Below are 26,149 nucleotides of genomic sequence, written 5' to 3'. Positions count from 1 at the left end.
ACTGACCTCCATCCTCCGCAGTTCACGGTGACAGCGGCAGCTTGGATGTGTCATGTCTGCCAGGAGCCAGATACCGTTCAGAGCATTTTTAGATAGGTTATTTCACACATATATTGTATCCCCTCCCCCACCAATAGGGTCGCCCCCCGTGCGAGGTTCCTGGGGCCTCGGAAACAGATTACTGCTGACTTCATGCCTTAAAACAACACAGATTTATTCTCTCACGGTTCTGGGGCTCAGCGGTCAGAAATCAGTCTCACTGGGCTAGAGTCAGGGTGTCGAAGGGGCTGGTTCCTCTGGAGGCTCAGGGGAGACGCCAGTCCCTTGCCTTTCTAGCCTCCAGGGGCTGCCTGCTCACACTCACACTCACCGCTCACACTCTGCTCTGCCGTCGCGTGCCTTCTCTTTGAGGAGGACCCTTCAGTTACGTGGGGCCACCTGGAGAATCCAGGGCAACCTCCCACCGCAGGTCCTTCACCTGATCACAGCTCCAAGGTGACATTCACGGGTTCCTGAGATTAGGTGTATTTGGTGGGGGGACGTTAGTCAGCCCACCGCACCCCTTAAGATCCAATGAGAAGACCCTAAGACACATTTTGTGACCATCTTTAATGTGCACATTTTAGTGATAAATATTAAATCATTAGATGTTAAGTCATCACATTTCAATGATCACTTTCGCACCACTTGCGTGTTAAGTAATGTGGTCATTCGGAAACAAATTGTTCTTTTTCACTCACGTCATAAAATAACTGTTTAAACATGCAGCCCGCACGTCAGCCGCTCGGAGTCATCTGCTGATACACTTTCGGTCCATCTGGCTGTCTCGTCTTGTGCATGCACACTACCTGCAGTTAAGCTCCCGGTCCTGGAAACCTCATCCCAAGACGTGAGAGTTTCTAATGACTTTAAGACAGTTACTTAAAAACATGTGCTCTTTAAAAAACATATTCTGTGTTGCATTCTGGATTTTCACAATATAATCACCGACTGTTTTGCTTTTTAAAGGGATCTTTAAAGGCTTTTGTGCAGGAAAGAGCTCTGTTGGCAGGCCCGACCGCCGTCCTCAGGCCCTCGGCTGCCGTCCGGGAACCTGGGTGTCGGGAGCATCCCCAGAACCCTCACTGATGAGAATGGCTCCCTGTGCCTCAGCTGCCCACGCTGACACCCCTCCCCTCCTGGGGTCTGCGGTCTGGGATGTGCCGGGTGGAGGGGCCTGCGGACCAGCCCCAAATGAAAGCTCTGGCTCCGAGTCTCTAAGGGGCCTCCCTGGCGGGCGGCACGCCACGTGTGTTGTCACGAGTTGCTGGGGAAACTGACTCTAGGGGAGGGTTCTGGAAGCCGAGCCCGGTTCCTCTGGGTCTCGCGCCATGCGCTTTCCCCCGTTACTGATTTCGCTTTGCGTCTTGTCACTGTGCTAAGTCTTAGCTGAGTACCATTGTATGCGCAGTCCTCTGTCCTAGCGAGTCACCAATCCCCTCCGTGAGGGAGGTGGTGGACCGTGAGGGAGGGTTACCAGCTCCCTTTCCTGGGGGAACTTCCTAGGGGCGACCGGGGTCATCCGACGCCCTTCCACTGAGGTCTGCAGCCAGCACTGCCTCTCACCGGGCCCTGCCCCCGGTTACCGTGCGGATTGGACACGGCAGGTCTGCGGCGGCCCCCGTGGTGGCGGACTGCGGGTCCCCGGGCTGCACCGTGGGTGTGAGGGTCCCCGGCTCTTTCATGTCCTAGCCGCTCCGGAGAAGCCCCGGTGCCAGCGAGCGGCTGCGCCGATGCCGAGCTGCCCCAGGCCCGGGCGGAGGGCCTCGGAGGCGGGTCAGTCCCGGGCAATGCGCTCTTCTTCGAGGGGACGTTCCTAGCCTGACTTTGTGAGCCACTGCTGCTCCGTCACTTTGACATCTATGTGGCGACTGGAGACCCCTGTGACGTGTGTCGCGAGTTATCCTGTGGGGCTTAGGTAATACCCGTCAGCCAGAGATCTGTGCTCTTTAGTAACGAGCTGTTTATTTTTCTTCCTCAGGGCATTATTTCAAGGAAAAATATGGCAGCGTCAAGCATTCTATGAACTCCGGGGCCCTGGAACAAGGGACTATGCTCCTGGTCCTGGAGGCACGTTGAGATGTACAGAGCGGGGGACACGGCGGAGCGCCCGCTGCAGGGGACAGCGCCCCCTCGCCTGCGGAGCGTGGAGGTGGCCAGAGGGAGGGCGGGGTACGGATTCACCCTTTGTGGCCAGGCGCCCTGTGTGCTCAGCTGCGTGGTGAGAGGCAGCCCCGCGGACTTCGTGGGCCTCCGTGCCGGGGGCCAGGTCCTTGCGGTCAACGGCATCAACGTGAGGGAAGCGTCCCACGAAGACGTGGTGAAGTTAATCGGAAAATGCTCTGGGGTCTTGCACATGGTGGTGGGTGAAGGCCTCGGTCACCTAGAGTCATGCTCCAGCGACGAGGAAGTGGGATTCTGTGAGGGGAGAGGCTGGCCGAAGCCCAGATTGGATTCTAAAGCGTTGGGGATCAATAGAGCAGAGAGGGTCGTGGAAGACATGCAGTCGGGGGGAATCTTCAGTATGATCTTTGAAAATCCTGGCCTTCGCGCCGGCGGTTCCGAGCCCTTGAAATTGAAACAGAGATCGCTTCAGAGTCGGCTGCTGCGCGGTTGGACCTGGGACATGAAAGTCTGAATCATCCTCACCCCGGCCTGCTTTCCAAGGAGGAAGTTTCGAAAGTTGTCCACGACGACTCGGTTTTCAGTATCGGACTGGAGAGTCATGAAGATTTTGGGTTGGACGCAAGCATTTTAAATGTCGCCATGGTCGTCGGCTATTTAGGTTCTATTGAACTCCCTTCCACCAGCTGCAGCCTGGAGTCTGACAGCTTCCAGGCCATCCGCGGCTGCCTGCGGCGCTTGCGGGCCGAGCAGAAGATCCACTCTCTGGTGACGATGAAGATCATGCACGACGGCGTGCAGCTGTGCACCGACAAGGCCGCCGTCCTGGCCGAGTACCCGGCCGAGAAGCTGGCGTTCAGCGCCGTCTGCCCGGATGACAGGCGGTTTTTCGGGCTGGTGACCATGCAGAGCAGCGACGACGGCAGCCTGGCGCAGGAGGACGAGGGCATCTTGCGGACGTCCTGCCACGTGTTTATGGTGGACCCAGACTTGTTCAGTCACAAGATCCACCAAGGCATCGCTCGGCGCTTCGGGTTTGAGTGCACGGCCGACCCCGACACCAACGGCTGCCTGGAGTTCCCGGCGTCCTCCCTGCCCGTCCTCCAGTTCATCTCCGTGCTGTACAGAGACATGGGCGAGCTGATTGAGGGGGTGCGGGCCCGGGCCTTCGCAGACGGGGACGCGGACGCCCACCAGAACACCAGCACCAGCAGCAACAGCGACAGCGGCATCGGGAATTTCAACCAGGAAGAAAAGAGCAGCCGGGTGCTCGTGGTGGACCTGGGCGCCAGCTCCAGCAGGCACGGCCCCAGCAGCAGCACCTGGGACGGCGTGGGCGGGAGGGGCTCCCAGCCCTGGGGCGCCCCCTGGAATGGGGCCTTCTGCCACGACCCCGAGGGGGCACCGCCGCTCGAGGCCATTCCGCAGGCCGACAGGTGCTGGGACCTGGGAAAGCACCTGGGGCCCGCTTCCCACATGGAGGGCCCCCCGGCCTTGCGGAGCTCGGTCCCCCCTTCCAAGAGAGGTGCTGCGGGCCCCGGCGGTTTCGGCCAGCGGTGGCTTCCGGTCCACGTCCTGCAGGAGTGGCAGTGCGGACACGCCAGCGACCAGGACTCTTACACGGACTCCACCGACGGGTGGTCCAGCGTCAACTGCGGCACGCTGCCTCCTCCCATGAGCAAGATCCCTGCGGACCGCTACCGGGTGGAGGGCAGCTTGGCGCAGCCCCCGCTGAGCACGCAGAGAAGGGACTGGTCCAGGAAGGCTTTTGGGATGCAAAACATTTTTGGTCCCCATCGAAATGTTCGGAAGACTAAGGAGGACAAAAAGGTAAGGCCGCCAGGACCGGTTCCGTGGGCGTGAGCGCGACTCGATGCCTGAGGCCATTGCTGGCAGACGTGGCTCACCATTGCCATGCCCCGGGCCTGGCTCCCTGTGTCTGTGGCCTCTGTCTGCTGTCGCAGGATGTCCGCTCCGCTCGTGTGCCGCAGACTTGCCCCAGGGCCCTCCTGGCGCGCTCGGCTCCCTCAAGCCTTCTCGTCCCTGAGCTGACCGTGGCTCCACCGGCTCTCTCGGGGTCCTGGGTGGGACGTCTGGGGGACGGGCGGTGGCGGAAGGGCCGTTGACCTCTCACAGCCCCAGCGAGGCTCCCCCCACTGCCTTCCCATCCTTTCCTGCTGCCAGAGCCTGGGAGGGCCCTGTCCCCATGGCCTCTTCGAAGCCCATTGTGTCTCTGGCCCACGTCTTCACCCCGGTGGCCGAGGCAGCACGCCCTTGTGGGAACATCTCTGGAGAACAGGGACTGTTGACAGCAGGACGCAGCTTCACCCTGGGGCCGATGCCGGCCCTGTTTCCCTCACGGAGGACGCCCTGCTGCGGAAGCCATGCCAGCCGGACTCGGCAGCGGCTCCTTGCTGATGGCATCAGGCGGCTCGGCCAGGCTTGGCCTAGCGCCACTTGTCCCCTTCCCCAGAGGGATGGGTCACCCTCACTTGGGGCGCAGCTCAGCAGAGGGCGGCCAGCTGCGGGGTACTGCGGGCCGGGCCTGCGGGAGACTCTAGCTGAGAGGACAGCTGCGCTGAGGTCACTTCGCTCCAGAGGCGCTTTCCTCAGAGGCCCTCTGCGACTCTAAAGTGCCTTTTCTGTGTCAGCCGTCGTCTCAGGAGCAGGCCGGGCTCCTGGCCGGCTGGGGCCAGGTCAGGGTTGCGCAGGGCGTGGGCTGGTGCTGTGGTGTTTGATGAATGTTTTGTTTAAGGCCCGCCCCCGTCCCGAGCCTTACTATTTTTCACTATAAAGCTCACTAAGGAAAATTCAGAAATGGAGCAGATGGCGGACCTCCTGTGGTTTTACCTCGTGTATCTGAAAATGGATTTTTTGTTTTGATCCACACAGTTGTCATCGTTCCTTGGCTGGTGGCGCTAGTGGGGCTTCTGCCCTCGTGCGTGCCAGAGTCCCCGCCCTGTGGTCTGAGCCGCAGGCTGGGCCTCGGGCTCTTTCCCCTCTGTCCCCCTCCGTTCCCCGCTGAGGCCACCCGTGCTGTGGGCCGGACGCGCACCGAGCCTCCCCCGGGCGCCTCCTTGTGGGACCTGGGCGGGCAGTGGGCTGGGGAGGGAAGGCCCTGGGAGGTGGCTAAAATGTTATTTGAAATTGGGGAATTCACCGTCTCTTCATTTTTAGTATTTTTTATTTTTCAGTTACGGTTGGCATACACTATTATATTAGTTTCAGGCGTGCGACACAGTGATTCGCTATCTATACAAACACTAAGGGATCACCCCCATAAATGTTGTGCTCCCGACACCGTACGCAGTTATCACAGTGCTGTTGACCATGTCCCCTGCACTGCACCTCACATCTCCATGACGACTGTGTAACGGCCCTTCCCCCGCCTTTCACCGACCCCTCCAGCCGCGGCTCATCTCATAACTCGCCCTCCCTTTGAGTGCGGATCCTGCAGACGGGTTTTCTCGCTGGCCAGTGAGTCGTGAATGATTGCGTTGGTGAGCGCGGGGCTCGTGCGGGTCCTCGTGGGCTGCAGGGCCCCCCCGCGTCCACTGGCACCGGCTGGAGGCCCCCTGTGCACTGTCTGAGGTGGCTCACAGCGGGTTCTGACCTCAGGGAACCTGGACACTGGGACGCTGTGGTCTGTGCTCTGGAAGTGAAGGACCGGTCCCCAAGGGCTGAGTGACTCGTCTCAGGCTCAGCCATCGAGATTAGGCAGGGTCGCGATCCGATGCCTCTCTCGTAGGGCACATACAGAGCATTCACACATAACCCCTACCTCAGGTCGCGCAGGGCCCTGCCACCCTGGGTTCCTCTCCGTGGTGACGGTGGCTTCCGTGCCCTGCTGTGCACCAGTGATGGCACAGGGAAATTTAGTGTAAGGAATTATCAGTTAGGCGAAAGGTGGCTGAGTGCTAAGGGAGCTCTAACGGAGCGAAGCGAGGCCTGGCCCCAGAGGCCACAACTGTGTTTCTGGGGCAGAGCTGGCGACAGGCTCGTCAGCTCTCCAGACAGGAGAGCACTGCGTTCAGCAAACAGATCTTGTGTACTTTTTCTAGTACAATGACGGGAAGTTTTAAAATAGATGATCAAAAGAGGTCTGGAGAATATAGCCACAGCCCAGTGAAGAGAGCCGCTTCGATCACGACCCTGTGCAAACGGCGCCCACGGGCCACATGGCGTCACCCTGCGCCAGATCACCAGGGAGGTGAACTCCCCTGTTGGCTGGGCTTCTTGTCTCCTCACTGGCTCCAGGCAAGGAGCTTCTTTAGCCGGATGGCTTAGCTGGGGGCTCAGGGTGCCTGGGAGGCTGCCAGAGAGGGGTGGGCTGGAGAAGCCGCCCTGGAAAGGCAGGGCGGGGCTTCCTGGAGAGGCCGGACCGTTGGCAGGACGGGGAGCTGGAGGCCACAGGGTTGGTGTGGTTTCCAGAAAAACTGAGAATGTTCAGAGCTAAGCACGCTCCTTCCAGAAGTGCCGGTGTGTCTGACCCCGCGACAGTGTGTCGCTCGGTTATTGCTGCTGCCGCAGCTTTATGAAAATGGCTTCAGAACCCAGTCTTCTGCAGCTTGTTTTTTATCATTCGTCATCATGTCAAAGACTTATTTGTGATATTATGCGTAGCTGCAGTTCATTCATTTTACTGGGTTAACATTTAATATTTCATTGTGTGATGTAACGCTACACCCAGGCACGTGCGCACGCGCACACACGGCCACTAACGAGACTGGGTGACCGATGACGCGGCCGGGGCGCTCCGGGCACGTCTCCAGCTGCGTGCGAGGGGTTTCTCGGGTTCGTCGGAGGCGTGAGCGGCCGGTCTGCCGCAGCGCCCACCGTCGCCGTGAGGGGCGGGGTGTTCCGGTTTACTTCCTGTGTTCGTTCACATTGACAGTCGACAAGTCGACACCAGGCTTCCGAAGTGGGGACAGATTTCATTCCTTGCTGAAGATGACCTTGCTGGCTTCCCCCTGCCCAGTTCGTACCCTGGGGCGACACAGGGAGAGCCACATCAGGTGTCACTCTACCAGGATTGTACTGCAGGCGAGGAACCCTGAAAACAGGAGTGGGAGCTTATGCACGTGCTCCCCGTGACGGGCGGGGAGAAACCTCTGTTCTTTAGGCAGATTTTCCTTCAGGACAGAGGGGAGCACCTGGGTTCACCCTTGCAACACAGAAAGTGCCCCGGGGGAGTGAGACCGGCTCCTCCCAGCTGTCTTCCCAGCCTCACCCCTGCCCGGGGAGGCAGCCGTAGGCTGGCGTTTCCCGTGCATCCCAGCATGATGTAACCACCAAGTTCTAAGGCCTGGGGACTTTGAGTCCAGGTCCCAAGTCTGGGTGACATTTGCTCAGGCTGCCCTCCCCCTGCAGAAGCATCCCGCTGTCCCCCGACAGTCCCTCACCGTGAGGGGCTCAGATGCTCCGCAGCCTCCCAGAACCCGCCCGGAACCCGCCGCGGTCAGACTTCTCAAGAAGCTGGCAGTCCGGTCGTCGTGTGGCAGCTCATGGCGGCTTCAGCTTGCATTCCCTTGATCACCAAGATTAGGATTTTCTCTTGGTCGCGGGCCCTGCTTACCGTTTCTCTGCGTCTCCTCTGGGTCATCTTTTTCTCTGTGATTGGAGTTATAGGTACTGGTCGTCAGTCCTTTGCGGAGTCTGTGTGTGTACGTGTGTGCGCCTTCCCAGTTCCTGGCTTACTGTTTCACGTGCTTTACGGTGTCTCGATGAACAGAAGTTCTCAACTTCGATGGGGTCCAACTTGTCAGCCCTTCCTCTTGGGGATCGCACTTTCGACCTGATACATTCATTACTGAGGTCAGAAAGGTTCTCTCCTTTGCTGATGTGAGAAACGTCCAAACCTGTAGAGAATTCTGAGAAGTTATTTGAGCCAACCCGACGGCATGTGCCGGGGACCGAGCTCTCAGATGCTCTGGAGAATAACAGTTTGCAGCTTCTTTCATGCATTTGGAATTAAGGAGGGAACGTAAGGAAGACGGCACGGAGGAGGGGGAGAGCCGGGCAGGGACTGGGTTACGGGCTGGTTACCAAGGTTATGTGCTCTCCTGAGGGTTAGCACCGCCTTTGAGGGTGTCACTCCTGGTATTCGGAGGCTAGTTAACCTGGACGCACACTCCCAGTGGACTGTGCCGGCTCCCACAGCAGAAGGCACGGGCCTGGGGCGGGGCCCCCACCAGGACCTGCCAGTTGGGAATTTGTGACCAGATCACCCTGTGGGTTACTTTGCCCACCTCCGTACGCGCGCTCGCTGGCACCTCTGTGGTGCGGGTCACTTTCAGGGTGAGGGCTTCTGAGCCTCCTGGGGGTCTGGCTCCAGCCCCGGGGAGTCCTCTCTCCCCAGAGTTCTCGGCCTCCCTCTCGCCTTTCCCCCAGTGCTCTTAGGATTTCAAGTACCCAGGAAGTCAGAGGGTTTTAGCTGTGAGGCTTTTTTATTTTAAAGATGTGATGACTTATTTGCTGATCAAAACTTATTTGCTGGAGAAATGTCTGATGTAATAGCCATCAATAGTTCTGGTCATTTGCCAGAGGAAGAGCAGGATGTTGCTGTGGCCGGTTATTGCCTGCACCTGAGTTGGATTGGTGTTCAGACGCTGCTGAATGCCTAGGGATTCTTCAATTTCCCAGATGCTTACAAAATTATGTAAAAGCACAACCTTGCTGAAAACCAGCCTTTCTATTAATAATTATTCTGCTTATCACACACTTTGTGCTTTCACAAACATTGGAGCACACTGTTTCATTTGCTCTGGTGACAGCCTTTGGGGGTGGCTGTCATGACCCCCTTGTGATGGACGAGGTTGAGGCTGGGGGTCATTCTCTGGGGTGCCCCATTGGAAGGGGTGGAGCAAATGAATCCCGGAGGGCTCTTTGTTTCAACTCTGCATTTTTCACCGCGGTGACGTCTGCACACCACAAAGGGCGCCCTGGGATGACCGTCCACGTTCTCTGTCCAGCTGGCCCTCTGTTCTCTCCGTCAGGCAAAGCTAAACATCTCTTCCCCAGGAGGCAACTTGATCTACTTCTTCTTTGTGTTTTCAGGGCTCAAAATCGGGGCGAGGACTCGGACTCGCTCAGACTTCTCAGCGCACCTCTGCTCGGAGATCATTCGGGAGAGCCAAGAGATTTAGTGTCACTCGCTCCCTCGATGACCTTGAGGTAATCATTTTAGTGTTTCTTTTATTCTTCGGGGTTTTAGAAATGAAAATCGATCTTACAGATACATTCGAATCTCCTTTGAATTCCATCCTGATTCTGCTCCCCTCGCCCCTGGAAACCACTACGGGCTACTGCTCGTCCGGGTCCTTCTCCGCCCTGCACGTGGCCCCAGACCTCCCCTGTGGCATCCGGGTCCTTCTCCGCCCTGCACGTGGCCCCGGACTGCCACAGCGTTCTCTTCTCTGTGCCAGATGCTGTTACAAACAGTTTATAAACGTGAACTTGTTTAACTCTCACGAGTCTATGCCGAAGGGCCTAGCGTCACCCTTTTTAAAATGCGTGACACTGCTGCACAGATACGATAGGATCAGTTGGTGTGGTTCTTTTCTTTGATCTTTATTTCTTGAAAATTTATTGGACTTTTAGAGCGATTTTCGGTTTGCAGAGAAGTTAGGCTGAAGGCGCAGAGAGTTTCCGTGTCCTGCCCCGCGCCCCCGTGCTGACACGTGCGTTGGTGTGCTGTAGCTTTGCAGCTGGCGAGCCAGCGTGGACACCGTTTAGCCTAAGTCCCTCTGCTTTCTGCCTCTATGGATTTGCCTCCTCTGTGGACCTCATATAAGTAGAATCGTGCGGTATCTGCCCTTTCGTGTCTGGCTTATTTCACTTAGCATGACGTCGTCCACGTTCATCCATGTTGTAGCATGCGAGAGAATCTCCCTCCTCTTCAAGGCTGAATGCTGTTCCCTTGTGTGGATGGCACATTTTATCCATCTGTCGATGGACGCCGGTTCCCTCCCACCTTTGGCTGGTGTGAATAGTACCACTGTGGATATGGGGGTACAAATCCCTGCTCGAGTCTAGTTATATTTTAAAAATTAAGATGATCTGTTATGGGCTCGATGATAGTAACCTAGAATACAATGACTTCGGTCGTGTCTTCTTCAGCGGTAAGTTAATTTTTGTTCCATTGTGAAACTGGGATTGCTGGGAACTGAGACTCGGGCTGGGTTTGGGAGGTTTGCAGAGAGTGAGGGGGGGCTGCAGGGCAGAGGCGGGGGGACTGGTGCTCAGTGGCCGCAGACAGGAGCCTGCGGCTCGCCTGAGTGGCGTCAGGTCACTGGAAGGCTTTCAGGAGAGGCACTGTGTTTGGTCAGGCCTGGTCAGGATGGGCTCCAGTGACGCCCCAGGTTGTCACGGAGAAAACAGGCTACGTGCGTGCCCATGGTGCGTGCCCATGCTCCCACAGGCCCGGCCGGCCAGGCTGGGGACCCCGGGAGCTGCGGTGGTCCCTGCTGGAAGGTGGTCTCGGTCGTCTGTGCTTTCAGTTTGGGACTTTGCCGAGTGTCGTGTCTGTGTCTTCCTTGGAGAAGGGTGTCTGAGACTCCAGGAGGCGGAGCGGCTCACTGCTGGGTGCCGGCCGTGCGGGTCCGGCCTGTGCTCTGCCCTGTGCTCTCCGCGTGTGGATCTGGGACCAGAGGCCAATCGGCCATTGTTGCAGCTTCTCTTCTTCCGAGAGGAAATGCTGTGACTTTCCAGACAAACAACCAAGGTGTTTGCCGTGATCTGCTTCTCAGTCAAGGGCAGCCGCGCTCCCTTGTCTTTCATCCCTGATCTTCCGATCAGCCTGGCAAAGAGAGATTGTCATTATCTCCATTTTGTACATGACAGGCAGGTTCAACGTTCTTAAGCCAGCTGGCTGCAAAGCACGCGGTCTCTACCACACCCTGAGCCTCTTCTGTCAGAATAGTGCGTTAGAAACACGAGATTGCATCTTTGCTAATGTTTTGCCTGGAGATTTCAAAATGTGGAAGCTACACGTAACTTCCACACTGCTTCTCAGGGGATAAGCCTGCCGGCCACGGCGTCCGAGGTCCTGGGGCGTGTGCTGGGCAGCCCCTGCGGTGGCCCCGTGCTCTGGCCTCCGCACCCTGCGCAGCCCCCTCCCCGGAGCCACCCGCTTTCTCCTCCCGCCTTTCCCCGGTGCTCAGCCGTCCAGCCTCTGTCGCTAACGTCCCCTCGCGCCGCGGCCGACCAGTGGCCTCTGTCTCCCCTTCGCCGCCGATGCCGGCTCCTCTGCACAAGTCCAGTTTCGAGGCCCCTGCCTGGGGTCCCTTGGGCCCTGGCACGTTTTGGGTTCTCCTGGAGGCAGACTTAGATGGAGGGCTGTTTGAACATTTATGAAAGTTGACCATGTGCTGGACCACAAAGCAGCAAGTCGGAACAAACATGGGAGATCTTCCCACAGGGTGTCCTCTGCCACCGGCAGGTGTGGCAGAGCTGCTCCGCCGTCTGGGTGTCAGTGAGCCGCTGCTGGGGGACCCGGGATCCAGGGGGAATCACTACGGAAATCAGGACGCTTTGAATGATAATGAAAAGACACACATCTGAACCCGTGGCATGGAGCTGAGATGGGCTCGCAGGAACGGGTCTCGCTTTTCGATGCATCCGTTAGAAACCAAGGTCACTGGAAAGTCATCTCAGGCGGTTAGAGAAGGGGCTGGAAAACAGATGCAAAGGGCTGGAGCTGGCCAGTGATGAAGGCAAAACCGGAAATGAATGAGGCAGAAAACCAGCAAGCTGGCAGAAGAATAAGTCGAGAGGGGTTGTCTCCACCTCGTTTTATGAGGCACCCAGTCCTGACAGGCAGCGGAGGGCGGCTCACCGGTGGGCGCAGGCGAGAGGGACCTCAGCGTGGTTAGGTGGGAGCCGAGCCCCGCAGCGCATGTTTATTCCGAGCACAGAGTGTTTTCTCAACATGTGAAAAATCAATCGAGGTAATTTACCACATTAACAGAGTAAAGTAGAAAAAATCAGATATCATCTCAGGAAAGGCATTGGGTGAAATTCAGTATCCATTCATGGTTAAAAAAGCTTAAAATAGGAATGAAAGGGAACTTCCTGCATCTGGTAAAGTTACAAAAAAACCACTAGAGCGTGCATCGAATGAGGTCTTTCCCTTTGAGACCAGGAGCAAGAGAACGATGTCTGCCGTGACCTCTTCTGCTTCCGTTTTTATCGCGAGTCCTAGCCGGCACACTTCAAAGTCAGAACAATAGGAGTTAGAAACTGTTCTCACCTGTTACGATCGTAATATAGAAAATCCAAACGAATCTATGGATTATTAAAATTAATAAATGTGTTTAGCAAGGTTGCTGGTCAATATACAAAAATTAGGTGTGGATACAGTTAGAAAAGGACCTATAGATTCAATGCGATTTTAATCAAAATCCCAAGATGATTCTAAAATTTCCATGGAAACGCAAAGCTCCAAGAGTAGCCAAGACATTCTTGAAGAAGAAGCAGGTAGGAGGATGCCCTCTATCAGCTGTCAAAACTTATCACAAAGTGAGAGCAACTTAAGACTGAAAACGTGGGTCCGGGATACGCAGGTGATATGGGGCGGAAGAGCCCACTCAGCCCAACGTCTGGAGCGGGTCGGTGCCGCCGGAGTAGGTGCAGATCCATGGGGATGAGAGAGAGAGGGAGGGAGGGGGAGAGAGAGGGAGGGAGGAACCCGGTCTCCCCGCGCCACGGAAGCAGTGGATCCCCCTGAGCTGCAGAGCTCACTGACGGGCAGCTGAGTGACCGGGGGATAGTGTGGACACACATTTTCACGGTGTCGGGGAGGGAGAGGCCTTTTAAGCCAGACACAGAGCACTCACCATAAAGGCACAGGTCAGTGACTTTGCCTGAGTGGCTCTTAGGAACCTGCATCATCCAGACACACCCTCACTAGTGGGAAGCGGGGAGGCGTCTGCAACACAGGGAGCCCGCAGGCCCATTCACCCCGAGAGCGCCTGAGGAGCAAAGTGGGCCAGAGATTCAGACAGGCATTCGCTGCAAGATGGTGCCCCAGTGGCAAAGCCACACGTGGAAAGGATTCCAACCACGTCAGTCACCGGGGGCGGGGGGCGAGGGGGTGCAAGGTCAGCCACAGTGAGTGGCCGAAGCGGAAGGGATGGACGGTATCAGATGGTGTGGATGAGAAGCAGTCCGAACTCTCGGGAACCACTGGTGGCGGCGGAGGGAGCTCTGACAGTATCAGCTGTGTCTGAAGATAAAATGCCCCGTGACCCGGCGCTTCCGCCCCTCCTGACATCCGCATCCTGGGCCCCACGAGGCGGGCACAAGGACCCAAACAGCAGGAGCCCTAAGCTCCGGAACTGGAGCAGCCTGGCTGTCCCACCACACGGGGAGGGCAAACTGCCATTTACCCGTGCCGCAGGCGCCCCGGGGACACGTGGCACAGCGCGGGCAGACACAGCAGCGCGCCCGTCCCGCCCCGCTCGTAGAGATGGAAAACAGCCCGGGCGAAGGAGTGGCCTGTGGTCCTGTGCTCAGCGCGGAACCACAGAGGAGGCTAGAGTCACCGCGCTTTGCTTCTCGTCAGGCCCCGGGCCAGGCGGCTCGGGCTCCACCTTGTGATGAATCATGGGAGCAGACGTTCTCACTTTGTGCTCTTTTCTGAGTTTGAAATAAAGTGATTAGCATGGTCGCATGTATCTCTTCCGCCCCGGCGAGCTGCTGGAGTGGGTGCCGTTGGCAGCTAGGGTTAGGGTTTTGCAGATGAGCCTGGGAGAGGAAGATGGGACCGAGGGACCCAGGGCACGTGGAGAGAGAAGACACGAGCTAGTGACGGGCCGTGGGAAAGAGGGAAGGTCCTTGTTGGTCATGTGGTGAGGATGGCGGTGCCCGCTTCCTGAGGCAGCCCCACCCCGCAGGGCCCGTGCAGTGGGGCTCACCACGGCCCGCACTGACAGATGCCACACGAGGCCCACGGCGTCTGCCTGGGTCCACAGCCTGCCCCGTCGCTGTAGACACAACGGTGACCCCTGCGCTGCAGGAACTTCCGGTATTTCTGCTTTACGGGGCGGGAAATTGTGGAAAGGTGCTGCTGCCAGGGCTTAAGGAACTTGTCCCAGGCCACGAAGCCCGCTCCCCAGGCAGGCTGGCTTCAGAGCCGCGCTCCCGGGCAGACACCAGACACACGTGCTGCCTCTCGCTGGACGTGGGAGCTCCGGGCGGGCCGCTGGGTCTGTGCGTCTGTCCTTCCAGCCTCCGTCCGTCCCGTGCCGTTCCTGCAGCTGGGGGTGTGCCCTACTCTCTGGACGTCGCTCTCCAGGTGAGAGACAACCGGACAGGTGGTCTCAACAGGAAGATGCCGGGCAGGGTGATGGCACTCGGGGCAAGGCCGGGTGTGTGGCAGAGAGATGGGGCTCCCTTGTGTGCCATGGTCGGGCAGCTGCTCCGAGGAGGGACCGTTCATGCCAAGGCCTTGAGGCTAAGAGGCGCATGCAGGCCTTAGGACAGGGGACAGCCAGTATTTCCAGGAACAGGAGGGAGGGAGAGCCAGGCTGAGACCTCGGGTTTCTCCCCCGTGTGGTGGAGGCCCGTGGGAGCCGAGAGAGAGAGCGCCTCGCCCGTGTCCAGCGCCTGGAGGGGTGGGGCGCTGCCCCCCTGCAGGAGGTCACGTGGCCTGTTTGGAAAGCTGTGGGGCTCACCAGGATGGCAGTGCAGGCCGCTGGAGGCCAGACAGCCACCTTCTCCAGCTGAAGCTCTTGGGTTCCCAAAGACTGGAGGGGCCACCACGCTTTGGACTAGAGAGGGGCGGGGCCGGCCTGGGCAGAGGGGCGGCGGTTGGGGCCAGGCCCTGTGCACACAGTGTTACTGGGTCACAACATTCGCACGTCTGCTGCTCTCACACCGCAAGGGCAGAGCTGAGTGGCAGAAACGGGGTGTCTCACCCACAAAGCTGGGGCATTTACTCTTGGCCTCTCGAGCAAGCTTGCCGAGCCCTGGGTGGGGCGGCTGTGGCAGGCGTGCTCTGGGCACCAGGGCTGAGTGGGAGGCGGGCCCTGGGAGGAGGAGAGGGCCCAGCCCTGCTCTCCACTGTCCTCCAGACTATGGGTGGGTCCTCCAGCCCTTTCCCATGGCCCCTTCCCAGACTGGCCTCCGGCAAGTGCCAGGCCCACCTGCCCTGCTGCCCTTGGACTCCTTCGCTGGCAGGAGCCCCAGCGTCCCAGACCCGATGCACTCCAAGGCCCCTGCTCCTCACCGCAGCCCTAACGGCTCCTTCGGCCCCTCACGGCACCCTCAGCCCCCTCCGTCTTGGCCCTTCCTGTGCATCGCGGTCTAGCAGAGCACATGCCAGAGGAGCCAGCTTGTTGCTGGCACTTGAGCTGGGCCCGGGGAGCCCAGGTGTTGATGGCCGGAATGGGCAGTACCGGACCTGGACAGCAGGGGGCGCCGAGGCCACGCGGTTTCCTCCCAGAACTTGTCCCAACTTCCCTCTGTAGGGGGCTGGTGGGGAAGAGGGAGGCAGGACGTGGTAGGCAGACAAGGAAGGGGCCTTTGCAGTGGCTTCCTGGGTGGCACCCGTCCTCAGTGCAGTGCTTTGCTCCGAGCTGCTGCTGTGCTTGCTGTCAGGGAGCTGTCACCCGGAGCCCACCGGGGAACCCTCACTGGACCTGAGACTCATTGAGGCCACCGTTGCCTTCTTTGGCCACTTGGGTGGTTGGGTCATTCCTACCAGCTGCCGCTCGCCTCTGGGAGGCTGGGCACAGTTTGGGGAGATCACATGATCCAGAGTGCAACCTATATAGACATTTCAAAACAAGCTTTTTAAAAAACCTTATTTATTAAGTTTGTTCTTTGCTATTTCTGGGAGAATTTAACTTAATAGGAGTTTTTGCTTGTTCTCATCTTTCATGTACTCATCTACCCTTTAAGCCATTTGCATAGGAAATTATCTTAATTCTCTTTAAGACTTTATTAACTTAGGCACGTACTAGAATTTCTCAGTGCCTTGAGTGTCTTATTCACTGAGTGTTCATTGAACACCTACTATATGTCGGGTTATTCTGGCAGTGGAAAAAACGATAACCAACCACCCTTGGCCTCGTGGAGCTGGCCTTCCAGCCGGTTGCAAACACTAAACACATGGATGTGCCACGTGTGCACAGCAGCAGGTAGGACGTGGGACAGGCGAGTGTCGTGAGCTACTTTTGAAAGGGTCTCTGTGGGCTCCGAGTGGAGAATGGACAGTGGGGGCTGGGAAGAGAGGGAGACAGGGTTATAGGCCATGTGGTCCAGGTGAGGGATGGGGCCCGGGCCAGGGAGCTGGCAAATGGAGAGACTCCTGACCTGGGATCAGGGATGGCTTGGCATTGGGGGGCCTCAGGGGTCACAGCCAGGCCCAGCCTGGGGAGGCATGGGGTAGGGCAAGGCCGTGTCGCGGTTCCCTGAGCACCTCCCCGGGGGGCCGCGGACCCTCCCTCGGCCTATGTCCGCCTTTCATCGTCTTGGCAAGCCCCGCGGCGTCTTTGCTGGAGAGCCCTGGCCATCTGCGTGTGTGGTGGGGGGGCCTGGCCCCCGCCCGCGGGGGAGAGCGGGTCCGCAGGACCGACGGGAGCCCCATCCGAGGGTGTCCCTGCTTTCTGCTCTCATCTTCCTTCTGCCACTTCGCCCTGTAGTCGGGCAGGTGTGTCTGTCCCCGCAGGTTCCAGCCGCGTCCAGGACCGGGAAGTCCTGAAGGGGCCAGGGCCTTCAGGAGGACGCGCCCTTCCCCTTGAGAGTGGCGTGGGCCTGGGGCAGTGACTCATGGCCGCCGTGAGGGGACCTAGAGGAAGGGGGACCTCTTGGCGGATCCCGGTCCGGACACCCCTCAGGGCGGCTCATCGCTGTCCCTGCGCGGATACCCGGATACCTGCGCTCCTCTCACGCGTGTCCTGTCTGGCCCGCCCCTGCCCGCAGGGCTCCGCCCACGGCCCCGCCCACGGCCCCGCCTGCCGGTCCCCAATGCAGCTAGCTGGCCAGCATCGGGCCACGCGCTCTCACTGGAGTGCACCGCGCGGCATCTCAGGCGGAGGCCAGGCAGGCCTGGGGGCGCACTGAGGGGGGCACCCCAGGCTGACCCTGCCCTGCTGCTTCCAGCAGCGCAGAGTCTTGCCGGGCTGAGCCTGGGCAGCCTCGCGCCCTGCCGCCTGGCCCAGCCTTTCCTCTCGTGCCCAGGCTGCAATCAGCCTGTTCGTCAGGGGCTGCGCTGGGCTCCGGGGCCCGGGGCCATCGCAGCCAGGGGCGTGAGGAGGACGGACGGAAGATTGCTGGTGAGCGGCCGGTGCCACCTGTCCTGGACACTTGCTCGCAGTGGCTCCTGGGACTCGGGAGCTCTGGCATCCGGGCATTGCTCCGTCCCCAGGAAGCCAGGCTCAGGCTACTCAGGGTGCCATCTGGCACAGGGGAGTCGGCCCCCAGACTCCTGGCCCCATCCCTCCCACTCCTTCCTACAGACAGCAGAGGAGGTTGACAGCAAATGGGGAGACAGAGAAGGCCCGGGAGGGACAGGGGAACCTGAGGGGTAGCAGCGCTTGGAACCTGACAGGGCCGGTCCCCTTTGTCACCTGAATGTGACAGCCACATGGACCAGAGGACACCGCTGCTTCTGCGAGGACGGGGACGTTCTTGCCTAAATGCTTAAAAGGAAAACAAGTTGGGCACCTAGGAGCTACCCTGGGCCCCTCGGTCCCCCGGAGCCTGCATCCCCCGCGTCCCAGCTGGGGTCCTGCAGGCCACCTCCCTTCTTAGTCACTGGTGGCCCAGGGTAGGCTCTGCGGGCATCGGTCCAGGATGCTGCTGTCCTCCGCTCCGGCCCGGGCACCACCACGTCCTCCAAAGCTCTCTGACCTAGTAGATGCCCCTTGGGGACCAGTAAGAAGTACCAAGGCTGCGGGCACAGGTTCCACTGACCACCCGTGAAAACTGCGTGCTTCTCCCGCCGATGTTTTCTCTGAGAGTGTGTGTGTGTGGGGGGCACGTGTGTGTGTGAGCGCACATGTATGTGTGGGTGAGTGCACGTGTGCATGTGAGTGAGTGCACATGTGTGGGTGGGTGCACAAGGTAAAAGGAAAGTGCATGTATGTGTGTGGGCGCACGTATGCAGGCACAAGTGCATGTGGGCAAGGTGTGGGTGGCAGGTGTATGTGTGTGGCCGCACGTGTGTGAATGTGGGTGCACTGCGTGTTGAAGGGTGAACTGGGCAGAGGGAGCATGAGGGTCAGGGGAGTGGGGAGGGTGCTGGGTCCACTTCGTCCACCCTCTGGGCTGGGTTGGGCCTACAGTTCATACCACGCAGGCTCCAGGCACAGCTTCTCTGCCTGGGGAGGGAGGGGGGCTTGCTGGTGGCGTTTGGGTGCCCAGGGCCTGGTTCGTAAGTGGCAGCCTCTCTTTTCCTTCCCACCACCCAATGGCCGTGTTTGATTCAGACGAATCCTAGCCCTGTGACCCGGGGCAGGGGGTGGGTGGGCCACGATACTTGATGGCGAGGCCCCTGCAGGCCAGGCGGGCCACCATGGGGGTCCCGGGAGCGGAGCTGGAGGGAGCGAGGCTTCTCTTCCCGTGGCTGTGTCACAGCTGCCCGCTTCCGGGGAGGAGCAGTTCTGCAGAGGGCGAGTCGGGGCCACCTGGGCTGGTCACCCAGCGAGCCGTAGGCTACTGCTGCCATCCCTGCTTCTTCACCTGAAGTCCCAGTTCTGCCCGCAGCCTTCCGTCACTGCCCAGCCCTGGGCTGGCCCTCTCCTCCCCCTCGCCGGTCCCTCGGTGCCTCCAGCATCCTGTGGGCGCCAGGCCGGGCAGTCCCTGAGCTCGGCCGTGGTGGTGAGGTGGCGATGAGGCCTCTGACCTCCTCTGCTACTGCATTTTTCACATTTCCCTGCATGCTGTCTCGAGCAAAGCCATGTGAGGATGCTTGAGCCCGAGCCCCTCTGTGTGCTGGACCTTGCAGGCAGGCGTGGTGCGTGTGCCTTGAACACAGAGCCGTGGGCCCGTGTTGCAGACTCTGCTTGTGTGGGGTGCTCAGTCCCTCCCAGGGCAGAGCCAAGGGGAGGGCGGGCTCGGCGCCTTCCCAGCTGGCAACCTGACCCGAACCCTGGGGCCGTCGCCCCAGCCTGTTGTCCCCGTGAGCCCCGCATTTGCGGCTCCCTCCGACGTTCCAGGAGCGCGGTGGATTCCTGGAGCCTGTTCCGATGAGACCCCACGTCCACTGCTGTGAGGCTGGACGCACGTGGGCGTGAGCAGTTTGCCCCTGAACCTCCGTTGCGCTAACGGGGAGCTGCGCCGTGATACCTCGTTCTTCTTTCTCTTTTGTAACCCAGGATCTGTCATGATTCCCTCGGGTTCAGGCCGTGTCACATGCTGGAAAGCAGACGGCGCAGATGATGGAGTAGGGGACAGGTTTAGGGAGATGCGTGCCCCGTGGGCCGGCACCCACAAACTCATGCATATGGAAGCTTATAATAGAATCAGCGACTGTAATTAAGGGTGCGAACTGCACCATGCTGCTAAGAACACAAATTCTCTGCAGCTGTTGTACTGACTGAGAAATTACCCCTATCAGCTGAAGTTTTATTCTTCTGATTTGGTAGAGGAAATACTTTAAAAATGATCTCACAGCGTGATTTATGTAAACGGCTTTTTTTTTCTTTGTATAAGAGAGAGTCTGAATCCCTGGCCAACCACAGCTTCCTGCAGTGTCCTGTTGCCATGGGTTACGAAGGGAGCTAAATGGAACTTCATCTGAAATGTCTTTAAACTTTTCTGACGTGCACAGGCATGCTGTGGTGTTAAATGGTGTATTTTAGATCTGCGTGCCTGGTGAGGTTCGGAAGTTTTCTTAAGATGAATTTGGGAAAAGGGTTGTCAGAGGAAACGCACATTTCAGATGATCAGCAGGTAAGTTATTCCAGCTGTTTCTTGTCATTTACACAATTGTTGTCGGAAATCTTGGTTACTGCTGTATCTTCAGCCTGTTTAGTGAACGGTAGCTTTTAAGTGTGAGTTTTGAAAACGTTTCCTTTGTGCCTGCATCGTGGAGCTTGAGGTGAGTCCCTTGGAGATCAGTGTCGAGACCACGGACCAGCAGCCAGAGCTGGGCCAGTTGGCGGGCGGGTCATGCCAGGGTCCAGCCCAGCCTCGTGGGGGGCCACATCGCCCGCACTGAGTCAGCCTGACAGAAGGCATCGGTGTTTTCCCGGTCCTTACCGTGGATTGGTAATGCTAACAGATCTTAAAGGTGACTGAATTTTGTTGAAATGTTAAATTTCAACTAGATAAAAGTATTATAATCTGTCATGCTCTTAATTACTATTATATATCTTACATTTTTAATTGTAATGAGTCGATTCTGTTTCTATACATACATAGGGAACTATTGACAGTCAGATTTAAGGATGATTATCTGAGCTTATAAAGTTGAACTGATTATAAACATTTTTTAAAGGATTGAGATTAAGTAAAAAGAATAATTTTTATTTCTCTCTAATGGCTGTGCTATGTTGATCAGAGGTAAAAATAAATGTAAATTATTTACAGAAGATTGCCACTAATTACTAGGTACCAGTTTTAAATTGATTCTTTTCTGAGACTTGTTTCATCTTTGTATGTTTTCTCAATATCTAACTGGAACCTTCTGTAGAGAACCGAGGGGACAGACTCGTTCAGATGTGACGGATTTAGAGGTTGGGTATAGGAAAACGAACGGCATTTTTCCTGTTAAATAGAAAACAGAAATAGGTCTGTTGGATGGGTCAAGATGCCTGCTGACGACATAGGTGCAGCTTTTACATGCTCTGTAAACGCTGAGGTGCCTTTTGGAACTGACAGAGGCGACGTGCTGGGGACAGGAGCAGCCTGAGGGGCCCGGGCGCGTGGCCATGCTGTGTGGGCAGGGACGCTGTCCTGCCGACCCCACCGCACACCTGGGTGGGACGTGAGTTTGGGCAGATTACAGCCTTAATGGACCGATTAACCGCTCAGTTATTTCTACGCCTACTGTGTAGGCTGTGTTTTCATTTCAATAGTTTATTAAGGCAAGTTTTAGAAAATATTTTATTCTGAGTGAAAAAAAAGGTCACAAAAAATTGGCCTTTGTACTTGCCTATGTAAATGACTTGGATTCCTTTCGAAATTTTTGCAAATGCTCAAACTGGCAAATCCGTTGTTCCCGTGAGTGTTAACACCGTCTGGTCTCATGGTCGTATTTTCAGCAGCAGAAACCGAGCTGCTCCCTGCTCTCTCCCGTGCGGCGTGTCGCGGCGGAAGGTGGGGGTGAGGTGCCGCAGCTCTGCTGGGGGGGAGGGCAGCCGCGGTGCTTCCCCCGTGAGTCATCGGGCGGGCCAGCCCTGCGGCGGTGACCCGTCCCATGGAGCAGGGGCAGCAGGGCTCCGGCTGGCTCCCCGCCGCACCGGCTCTGTGATTATAAGTAAGTTACCGCTCCTTCTGAGCCCCGAATTGTTCATCTTCAGAATGGGGGTGTCCCGAGAATGCTGGCCCCATCCAGAGCGTGTGAGCGCTCAGTACGAGCTGCGCTCTGTGAGAGCGTTTTAAAGGCTCCGTGGTCCCTGTCAGCTGCTCTCCTCATGAAGTGGAGGATTCACAAGCCTTTATGGAACCATTCGCCCAAATCTTTCGAGGAGCACAAAGGGGCGCCAGCAGGATCTGCCCCAGAGAGTGGGAACTGACCAAGTGGACAGCTCACAGGTTCCCCGTCTTTTTAAAAGCGAGATGCAGCCTAAGCGGAGTTTGGAAACGCACATGTTTCTTTGCCAAAACACAGCGATCCATCATATTTAAACCACGTCATGATGGCTTGTCACAGCCTCAGATGCTACCAAGATACTGAGTGAGGAGACACGAAAGCCCACAAGAAACGCGAATTGTCACGGAAGACAGCTTTAACGAACTGCTGTGCCCCCCATCCCCAGCCCTGGACCTTGGGCTGGCACCTGGAGCCCCCAGCGTGTCCGGCGGACCCTTGCTCGGAATGGGGTGCTGTGCCATGCCTGGCAAGCCCCCCGTCTCAGGGCTGTGGCTGAGGTGGCAGTCCAGCAGGGCTGTGACAACGCTCACTGTGGCTGCAGGGATGCAGTCCCGTGGGGCCTGGGCCGGAGGGCTCCCTGAGCCGGAACGCTGTGCAGAAGCGCGTAGTGCTCCATGGCGATGGCAGTGCCGGACATGTTGTCCCCTCCACCCTCGGAGCTGCAGGAGCAAGTCCCACCGCCCAGGGCACTGCTGGCCTGGCGCTTTGCCCCCGAGCCCCTCCCGCCACCCTGCTCGGCTGTCACATGGCACTGGCCACCACGCGGGCACGTAGCAGCCAGCGCCGGCCGCGCTGCGATGGCGGCCTCCTTCAGCGCCCGCCTCCGCTGGCTGGGCTGCGTAGGGGCTTGTCACCGCTGTGGTCCATCCTTCCTTCCCAGTCATAAAATATGGGTTCTCCCGTGTCGCACACTTGGCAGAGGCTCACCTCACTGGCTGGGAAGCATGTCCGCTGTCACAGCTTTGTTGTGGCTGGTCAGGGGCCTCGGGGCTGCTAGAGTCCGGGGGAGGGGACCCTCCAGAGACCCCAGCTTTTCACCTCTTGGTGCACTGGGTCTCTGTGCAAGATCTGAAGAGAAAATAGACTGGCGCTATAAAAAAAAGTCGAATTTTCTTTTCTAGGCGGCATGGAGCCCCTTGCATACTTAGGAGTGGCAGTGGGACCACAGTGGCCTGGACTGTGGGGCCAGCTGCCAGGATCCCAGGCGTGGCTCCGGGGGAGCAGTGGACACGCACCGGCCCCCACAGAGAGGCCCTGGGGAGGCTGCAGCAAGACAGACCAGGGCGAAGGGAAGGGCTCCACGTTCGCGCCTGGGCAGTGAGAGCACCACGAGGAAGGGGCCCAGTGGCGGGGAGGGTCAGGCCGGCTGTGTCACCCGGGGCAGCTCTGGTTCCCGCGGCCTGGCCTGCCTCCCCCTGCGTCGCTGGCCAGCACTCTCGGCCCTGCCCAGACTGGGTCCCAGGCCGACCAGGGTTCTGGGGGGACCGCCTGGAGGCGTGTGGGGCGCGGGGTGCGTGTGTGGACACGGGAACTGTGGGCTTGGCTGCCAGGAGTCGTGGGCTGGGAGCAGCGTGCCAGACGTGCCCTTCTGTGGGCTGACGTGCTGGAGACGCGGGCGCCAAGGCCGGTGGCGTTTGACGGCTCTTTTCTAGCCCAGACGAGCTGGCTCGTGTCGCCCGTCTGCTCCCTCGTCCCCCACGTGGGCCAGCGCTCCCACAGGACTCTGAGGAGCCCTGCCCCGCGTGGTAGGAGGGCGCAGCCTGCCCTTGGTCCTGGGATTCCGCTCTCCGGCACGTGCAGGGGTGCCGTGTACCAGAGGAACCCCGGGAACCAGACTCGGCGCCACTTCCTGAAGGCCAGTGTCCATGCTGACTTGACTTGCAGGCATTCAGCGCTGTCCTGGGATACTGAGTCCTAGGTGTCACCCCGGACCCCTCTGCACTCCCTGTGCTGGGGGCTCTTGGTGTGACGGAGCGGCCGGGTTACGGGATTCTTGCGTAAAGCCAGATGTCCACGTTGGATCCCCAGGGTTGGTGCAGAGCCGTGTGTGGCCCCGTCAGGCTGCTGCTTCCGACCTTTAAAGTGTCGGAATGGCTTCTCTTAGCCGTCACCCAGGGCACGACAGCAACATTAGCTGCTACATTCTTAGGGAAACGCTGCCTCTGTGGGTTGGCCGGATTCGATTTCTTTGGATTTTACTGAACATGGAAGTGCCCCTTGGGACATGCGCGGTATGTCACACGCTTTGGAGAGAGAAGCGTGGTTCGCTTCTGAGCGCTGGGCGCTCCGCTCTCACCGATTGAAGGCACGTGGCTCCCCGTCCGCCTCCCTCTCAGGCATCACCAACTGTAGTGCGCTGTGCCCTGATGGCAATGCCCACCTTAGCCGCATCCCTCGCCTGTGTCCGTTCATCACTGCGTAGCACCAAACACACCATTGTGCCTTCATCCCGTGGTCCTCACCGTCCCTCGGGTCACAGAAATTCTTTATTGTGAACATCATGGTGTGGGCTTCAAACTATGTGCCTCTCCATCGCCTCCTGAGCTTCTGTCCAGTCCTTTTTGGTCAAACCAGCTGGAAAGAGGTAGTGCGCACGCGTACGTGTGCGCCTGCGCCCTCGCGTGTGACGTGGGGAAAGCTGGAGCTGGGGGGAGCACTGGAGTCCTCGTGTGGGGGCGGCCATGGAGCACAGCCTTTTTTGCGCAGGCCCCTGCCAGGTCTGTGGGAGGTCACTCCCGTGTCCCATACCCAAGGGACCCAGGAGTGTCCCTTGAGGACAATCGTCATGGTTGTGCTGGGCCTATCTCAGGGGGCCTGGCAAAGAAAGCTGAGAAGGTGTGAGTGAAGCTGCAGGTGAGGCCGCAGGTGAGGCCGCAGGTGTGAGCCGGGCTGTAGGGAGGGGCGATGCTGCAGGCGGAGGTGATGGGAGGGGCTGGGTCCTCCCGGCACCGGCTCTCAGCCCACGGTGGGACTCACGGGGGACCTCGCACTCAGGTGCTGTGCGCGCCCACACGCGCAGAGCCCCGGAGCCAGGCGGAAGGACAGCACAGACCCTGGAGCGCACGGTGTTTTCCTCTCGCGTTCTCCTATCCCATCTTATTTCATGTTTTAACAAACGCTACTCCCGGCCCATTGAATTGGTCTGACGGTTCCTCAGAGGGTTGGGGCTGGGTGGAAAGACCCCTGGGCTCTTGGGGAGCAGGCGTGGGTGGGGCTGAGCCCAGTGTCGTAATCGCACCAGCAGGCTGGGACCTGGCGGCACCCCGTGCACGCCCCGCCATGCCCTCAGGTCTGATGGCCCTACAGCCCCAGCTCTTGGGGTCCCCCTGCCCCACAGGGACCTGCTGTCTAATCCACGGGGGCCGGTGAGGAGTCATCTTAAAACTTAAGTGGTCAAGTTTTTAATAAGTCAAGTAAATATAGATTAGATGCAAATTAGATTGTTAAAGTAAGGTTTTTCATCATTGGGTTGTTTATATTTTTCTCTGTATTCAAAACATTGGCTACATTTGTGCAGCTTGCAGGACTTTTGTTCATTATATAGGCGTCATATATGGTTTTTTAATATATTTTATGTCCAAAGTAGGAAATTTTGTCAGTGGCTCAAAAATGAACATTTATATTGTTGTATATTAATTACTATATATCAAAGTAATTTGGAAATGATGTATTCTAATAATTGGTTTTGTCTCGTGTTACTAACAGACTCCACCTTGATGTATAGCCCTCTTCATATAAATCATCTATAACTTTCTAAACATTCAAGATAAAATATCCATGGCACATGTGTGGTCCAGATTCCTGCCAGGAATAAACACAAGTCAGTGTCCTCCGTACCGTCTGGTGTCCGAGGCCCACCCCAGGACTGGACGGTCTGAACTGAATTATATCACAAAGACACTCTGTAAGCTCTTTTGAAACAAATATATTTACGTTAGTGTGAATTCCAGCCTGGGAGGGTATCATAGACCTTTTCAGGGCCGCCTACTCATGGTATATGTTTAAATTGTGAGCAGACAAAAGTGATAACTGACTGGGACCTTTTTTCCCTGGCAGCTCGTTTTTGTGGCTGCTTTTCCTGTAAGTAGAACATGTGGGTTTGAGAATCTGGGAAAAACCCAAGAAGTGCAGAAAATGAAAACAAGTTATTAATACAAATTGTACTGGGTATCAGAATAAGCATGAGAAATGCTAAGTCTTAGCTCATAAAGATGTTCGTGGTGGTCTAGCAGTGTGCGCAGACCCAGGACTTCGAGAATGCCTAGCTCTGAGTCACACTGAGCCGAAGTTCGTCCTGCTCGCCTTCTGTGGGGTGTTCTTCTGGAATTATCTCTGGAGGTTTCTGAACCTTCCCTATTTTGGACTGCTTTTGCCTGTCGGCCAGGATGCACTCAAAAGAAAGGCAAACCAGGCTTAAAAAGGGTAATTGGGTCAGAATCGGAC

The 26,149-nt window shown here is 57.8% G+C and overlaps 1 protein-coding gene across 1 annotated transcript in view; it reads left to right on the top strand.

Annotated features, from left to right (window-relative positions):
* The window catches only part of RGS12 (regulator of G protein signaling 12), a 71,851-nt gene that overhangs the window by 3,301 nt on the left and 42,401 nt on the right, over positions 1 to 26,149 (top strand). The window contains 3 exon segments of the mRNA XM_039837998.1: positions 2,021 to 2,627; positions 2,630 to 3,993; positions 9,220 to 9,336. Of these exon segments, the coding sequence (XP_039693932.1) occupies positions 2,120 to 2,627; positions 2,630 to 3,993; positions 9,220 to 9,336 (1,989 nt within the window). The 5' untranslated portion in view covers positions 2,021 to 2,119.

Source organism: Pteropus medius, unplaced genomic scaffold (genome assembly GCF_902729225.1).
Source record: "Pteropus medius unplaced genomic scaffold, Ma_sr-lr_union100, whole genome shotgun sequence".
Taxonomy (NCBI): domain Eukaryota; kingdom Metazoa; phylum Chordata; class Mammalia; order Chiroptera; family Pteropodidae; genus Pteropus; species Pteropus medius.
Note: the sequence above shows the minus strand (reverse complement) of the source record. Positions and strands in the feature narration are given on the sequence as shown.